The sequence below is a fragment of the Eulemur rufifrons genome, chromosome 4, assembly GCF_041146395.1.
Source record: "Eulemur rufifrons isolate Redbay chromosome 4, OSU_ERuf_1, whole genome shotgun sequence".
In the NCBI taxonomy this organism is placed as follows: Eukaryota; Metazoa; Chordata; class Mammalia; order Primates; family Lemuridae; genus Eulemur; species Eulemur rufifrons.
This window is the reverse complement of record NC_090986.1, coordinates 11,877,014-11,883,132: the sequence shown is the minus strand read 5'-3', so window position 1 is coordinate 11,883,132 and position 6,119 is coordinate 11,877,014. Positions and strand designations below refer to the sequence as shown.

Below are 6,119 nucleotides of genomic sequence, written 5' to 3'. Positions count from 1 at the left end.
GGTGTCTCATTGTAAGGCAGCCTCTGGGAATCTTCCCGCTCCGTTAATCCCCCGGGTGGGTGCCTTCTGAACTGCTGTCCTCGTCTGTAGACTGGGAAGAGCAGTACCTCAGGATCGTGACCAAATGTCGACAAGGCTGTGCTCGTGCCACAGCTGTGCCGGGGATCAAGAGACGCCAGCGCCACAGTGCGGGACACTGGGAGGGGGCTGCCCAGCGTTTGCGAGCCAGGGAGGGAAGGAAAGGGCCACCCGGCTCCTGCTGGCTCCTTTGGGAACTGGGGTCCTGTCACAGATGGTAAGGAGATCAGGGGCTCACAGGTGCTCCCGAAGGGCAGCCGCACTGCACACAGGGCAGTCCTGTCTTTGTCACATCTCCCCGTCTTGGTCTCACCTGGCTGTCCTGACCTCACCACAACTAACCTTTCTCGGGCCCAGCCCTGACCCCAGCTGCTCACAGCATGACAGCCAAGGTGACGCAGCTGTCAGGACGTTAACTGTGTAGCAGGACTGCAGGGGTGTCCCGTGTTTTCTGTGGCGAACACATTCTGTCATCGCTGGGAGGGGAACCACCTCGGCCGTCCTCGCGGCCACCTCCCATCGGCTTCCCTCCCGTTCCTGCTCTTCTGTGCCTCCTGCCTCATCCCATCCTTGGGCGCAGGGGCCAGCTGGTGTCAAGGTGCACAAGCACGTCAGCTGGTTGGACTCCCGCTGGATAGCTGAGGCGCTTTTACTAAACTTACTGTTGAGCCTCTGGCCCTCGGCACCAGGGACGAAATCTGTAGGCGCAGTCACTGACACCCGTGGGACAGCGTTGGTTTGCTCCGTTTTAATGTTGACTGAACAGCCACAATAGAAACTTAATATAAAGTTTGCACCGTAAGGAAGCACAGGCCGCGACGTGAGCGGGGGGTCCTGGCTTCACTCCATCAGCTCCCTGGTTTGGGGCCTTTTGTCCTCTGACCCAGCAGCTCCCACGTGGAGGCTGTACTGCTTCTGTCCTGCAGAGAGAACAGAGCCCGAGTCTGGCTGGACATGGCGTCCAGCGTGCTGCAACCTGATCCTCGGATGACCCGGCCCTGAGGGAGGCAGCTGGATGCTTCAAAGGGGGACGCTGCTGCCCTCTGGTAAAAGACCAGGAGGCCACGGCAGGTGCAGTGTGACCCGGGGGTGGGGGGGGGAGGAGGGGGGGAGGGCAGGACCTGGGTCTTCATGAGACACTGCCCAGCCTGTGTCCCTCTGCCCCTCCACCCCATCCCCAACGCATTTCTCCCTCCAGCTCTGACACGGCCCGCCCCAGCGTCCCTCCAGATTTGCCACAGGGTGGCTTTCTCCACTCACGAGCAAGCACGGTCACAGGGGCTCTCTGGGCCTCTGACAGCCTGGTGTTTATGTGACACCTGTGGACATTCCTGGCTACTAGAGTGATGGCCCTGGGGTCCCCAGGCCCGGGCAACAGCACTCACCTTAATGTTGATGCCGTGGGCGGTGAGGTCCCGGCGCAGGGCATCGCAGGCCTCCAGCAGGGGCTGCCTCTCCAGAAGCTGCTGCTGTCGGGCCTCCCCAGTGGCCTCTGGTGTGGTCAGTGCGAACTGCCGGACCTTCTGCCGGAACCGCACCACCTCCTCCACCACGCCGTGCAGGGTGGCCGCGCTGCTGTCTCCTGGAACACACTGAGCCAGGCACGGCCACGCTGCCGGAGTCTGCACGGGCCGCGTCTGCCTCCCTGGCAGGGTCCTGGGCTGAGGCCCCCACCACTGGCCTCTTTCTGGAACGGTGCAGGGCAGCTGCAGGTTTCCACTGCCCGCTTTCAACCCTACCCAGCTGCCCAGCGCCCACCGGGGGCACAGGGAAGGGCTGGGGTACAGATGTGAGGGCCGCTGCCCGACAGGCGGGCATTTCCTTACGTCTGGCCGTGACGAATGAAAACATGCAGAACCACAGACGCCCCGCAGGGCTCTGCGTGTGCACGTGCTGTCTCAGCTCAACAGTCTGAGGCCGGCCGCTCAGTGGCCCTGGACACCGAGTACATCAGGACCGCACGGGAGCCTCCTCCCCACCCCCGCTCCCCCCTCCCATCGGAGAGTGGCCCTGGGGGCTGCTCTGGAAGGTGCGGATGCAGCGCGGGCTTCTGAACAGGACCCAGCTGCCAGAAAGGACTTCACGGGGCCCGGGGCTGAGGCCGGAAGGGTATTCAGTTAGAGCCTGTTTGTATACAGGAAGCACACCGTGGCATCGGGCAGGAGGGTCAGGCTATAGCTTACTCTCAAATGGTTCAAGAAAAAAATCTTATCGTACATGTGACTTCTACATTTTGAGTCTTTCCCAGTAAAGAAGTGTGTGCAGAGCTGACAGACCACTCTGCCGCTGAGGTGGACTGCGCTCGGCTCACAAGTGTTTGCCAGCTGCGAAGTGGAATCCCACAATTCCAGTTAATAAGTAATAGCTCTGAGTGTTTTTCCAGGAAAGTGACATTTTAAAGCAGGCAAATTAATTCGGCATTATAATTATCTATTAAAAGGATAAAGGTTATTGCACCAACATGTAGGTAATTCCATAATTAAGCATTTAAAAGAAAAGGACGTACCTGTCGATTTGCCAGAGAAATTCCAACAGTCTCAAAAAACTGTTCAATGTAGGAGACAATGGCGCCGAACACGGCAGGGCTTCTGGGACCGGGAAGTTCCTGTAAGGAAGCACCGAGGGGCTCCGGGAAAGTGGTCGGATGCCAGAGGGCAAACAGGAGGAGCCCAGCAGGCACTGCCCTGGGGCCTTTTAGCTTCTGTGAGGGACGACACAGCTCCGCCATCAGCCGGCCTCCCTGGCAGACCACGTGAGCGTGGGTGCAGCAGGGTCCCTGGTGCCTCAGTTCCCCCACCTGTAACGTTGGAGAATGGTGGTCCTAGCTCATGAGGCCCTGGGGGGCGATGGGTGAGCGTGAGAGTGGGCTACGGCAATCGGAGGGTGAATGGGCTGCATTTCTGAGTGAGAAGGTGAGGAAACCCTGACGTCTGCTTGCGCCAGTCAAGGAGCACAGACACTTGCGTGATGCCAGTCTTCACTCCTGGGCACGTGCAAAGATCGCGACAGAAAACTGCAGGTGGCCGGGTCCAAGGAGCCCCTGCAGCCCGAGCTGGGGCGGCTGGGCAGCGCCTTGGGGGAAGGCCACCGTGGGCAGAGTGGAAAGCGCTCCTGTGCCACAACGGTCATGGCTGCTGGATCTGCCCACTCCCGCAGTGCCGGGTGCTGTGTCCCTACATCCACTGGGCTGGGACCGAAATGCTCCTGCCTGTCACACTGACCAGCTGGGTGACTCAGAGGAGACTATAACCCACAGTCTGCCTGTGCTGGTCAGACCACAGGTACGTGGTACAGGCGTGGACCTGCAGGCTCGTGAGGGATGCAGCCTCCCAGCCCTGCCTGCTGTGACTCTGATGCAGGGTCCAGTCTGGGAATCTGTCCTCTAAAACCCCAAGCAGCACAGCCAGGGATGGCGCAGCCCTCCACCAAGGTGCTGAACTAACGGAGGATTTGGACCAGAACCTACAAGTGTTACCAAAGGTGTGAAAGGCACGAAACTGGCCTCAAATAGCGTCTTCACAGCTGTCGTGCCTTCCCAGATCCTGGGAGGTCACGTGGCTCCCAGTGGAGCTCTTCCCAGGGCCAGCACCTGCCAGCCAGTCCCCGTCCCAGCCCCACACGTGGCAAGGAGACCCTCAAAAGTGCGCAGGAACCGAGGTCTGCTGCCTACCTCCTGTCTCTGTCTCTCACTCCACACACCCTCAGGGACCAGCGGTTCAGGCTCAGCCCCTGGGTGCAACCGCACAGTACCTGCAAGGGGGTGGATGGGTCTTTCCTTAAGTTCTGCACAGAAGCTATCTGAGCCAGGTGTGGTGTGTGGACCTATAGTCCCAGCCACTTGGGAGACTGAGGGTGGAGGACTGCTTGAGGCCAGGAGTTCAAGACCACATAGCAAGAACTCATTTCAAAAAAAAGAGAATTTCTCTAAGAAAGTGTCACAAATGGAGTGTGTACATGAAACGTGTTCCCTGAGGATCAGGCACATGTAGAATCTCTGAAAAGCTGGTCATTCCTAGTTGGCCTCAAGACCCAGGCCGGGTGGGCAGCACAGTTGGGTCCCAACGCACAGTGTCCTCCCATTTCATGTCTGAGCAACAAACGCAGACTCCAGCGAGCTCCTCCATGCTAACAGGAGGGTCACGCCGTGCGTGCCAGGGCCGTGGCACGTGCTCTGCGCATTCCCAGAGCCACTGGGTGGCTGGGGCCTGGCCGGGCCATCAGGGCAGACCACGCATGCCAGATGAGCAGACTCTTACTGAGGGGGCTGGCCAGTAGGTGCCCAGAGGCCACCAGCTGTGGGAGGCAGGGTCACCAGAGCCAGCATCTGTTACTTCCACATGAGAAGGACCCACAGAGCAACCCCCCACCTGTCCCACTTCACGGCAGGCCTAGGAGGCTGCCAGCCCTTGTTACCTGAGCCACCTTGAGCTGTCCATTCCCCTGGTGCACCAGGCCCAGGATGGCGTCCACTGCCCTGGGCGTGTCAAAGTCATCTGCCAGCGCGGCCTGCACGGTCCCCCTGGTGCTGGAGAGTCTGAGGAGAGATAAGAAGTCACTGAAGCCAAAGGGAAGCTCGACCAGGCCCCCGAGCCAGCCCTTCAGAAGCCCAGCATTCCTGGGAGCAGGGCTGGGGGTTTAACTGGGTCACATTCATGGACTTGTGTGCTGTGGTAAGTTACTTCCAGAGCAACAGAATCCTAACTATGTAACGTCAACTCCAGACTGCACATCACCCAAATCAGACTTTGTCTAGAGTGGAGGTAACCTGTACAGCTTGTATCTGAATACCCAAGATACTGATGGGCGTTCTCCTAATGGTTTAAAGACCAATAGTGAGAAACTGGACAGAGCTGATACAAAGTAAAGCCGTCACCTTCACGCGACTGGGCTGTGCGAGGTGGCTCAAGGCAAACCTCGGGCAGGTGGCCAGGAGAGGTGGGCACTGGCTCTCTCCGCCTGCCTGACAGGCCGTGTGAGGAACCCCCGAGGACTCGGGTCGGGGAACCGCAGGGGCAGTCGGTGTCTTGTGGCAGGAAGCGTGCCCAGAGCTGCCAGGCGGCCTTGTCGGGACTAGGACCTCTGCCCCCTCTGGGTCCTTGGAGAACTTGCCTCATTTCTGGGCTACCAAGGACACAGAGGCTGACAGGAGGGCGGCACCCCTGGGCTCCTGCCTCTCGGAGGCCCTCCCTGAGCGTGGGAACAGCGCCTGCTCTGTGTCACCTCTCAAAGTGGCCTCTGCTTTCTCTCCTTCACCTTCAGACATCCTTCAAGGAGCAGCGTCAGTGACGGCCCAGTGTCCACACTTCTACCTCACCAACCCCGCTGGGGCACTCCTGTGGGAGGCCGTGTGTCCCCCGGGTCCCCTCCCTGTCCAGGCGCACTGGCCTCCCGCATACGCCTGCTCAGGCTTCGCTGACCCCTAAGGCCTCATCTCCTCCGGCCCTGCTGAAACGGCCACTCCTGACTGTCACTGTCTCGGGGACTCTGCCCGCTTCCCCCGATCTCTCCCTGGGGCCACGTGGAAGGATCGGCGTCCGAGTGCCCTCCAGGCGGCCAGTTCTGGCCGTGTGAGCAGCGGTGACCTGCATGCACTTCAGGGCTGGTGCCTCCACAGCTGGGACAAGGCCCCTGTGCTCCCTCCCCTCAATGCCACACTGTCGAGGGGGACCCACAGCTTCTGGTCAGCCTGGGCCCGAGTGACCACACGTAGAGGCCTCTGCTGACCCGTGAGGGAGAAGCCCTCGCTGTTTTGCACCACTGAGACTCGGGCTGGATGTCACACAGCACAGCTAGGCCTCTCAAGACCCACCGGTAGGGTCACCTGCCCCTACACACCTCGGTCTTTCTTCCTGCGTCCCCTGTGTTGGTGCCACCCGCAGTCCTCCTCCTCCCTCTGATGGTGGCCGAGCTGCTGGCCTGTCCCCAGCCCAGCTCTGGGAGGTCCTAGGCCCATGGCTAGAATGACTCAGCTCCAGCTGTCTTCTGGGGGTACCCCTCCCCTACAGACCCCAGACGAGCCCCAGGTTCCTCATCTCTCCCGG

At 60.3% G+C, this 6,119-nt stretch overlaps 1 protein-coding gene across 3 annotated transcripts in view; it reads right to left on the bottom strand.

Moving 5' to 3' along the window:
- Window positions 1–820: 820 nt before the first annotated feature.
- The window catches only part of CARS2 (cysteinyl-tRNA synthetase 2, mitochondrial), a 51,294-nt gene continuing 45,995 nt past the window's right edge, over window positions 821–6,119 (bottom strand). For 2 of the 3 annotated variants that reach the window (XM_069467573.1, XM_069467574.1), the window contains exons 12-15: window positions 4,492–4,612; window positions 2,585–2,683; window positions 1,464–1,670; window positions 821–998 (exon numbers count right to left, since the gene is read on the bottom strand). In XM_069467573.1, coding sequence (XP_069323674.1) covers window positions 927–998; window positions 1,464–1,670; window positions 2,585–2,683; window positions 4,492–4,612 — 499 coding nt within the window. In that variant the 3' untranslated portion in view covers window positions 821–926. Of the gene's footprint in view, window positions 999–1,463; window positions 1,671–2,584; window positions 2,705–4,491; window positions 4,613–6,119 lie in introns of all 3 variants that reach the window. The other variant, XM_069467575.1, reaches the window with a different exon arrangement.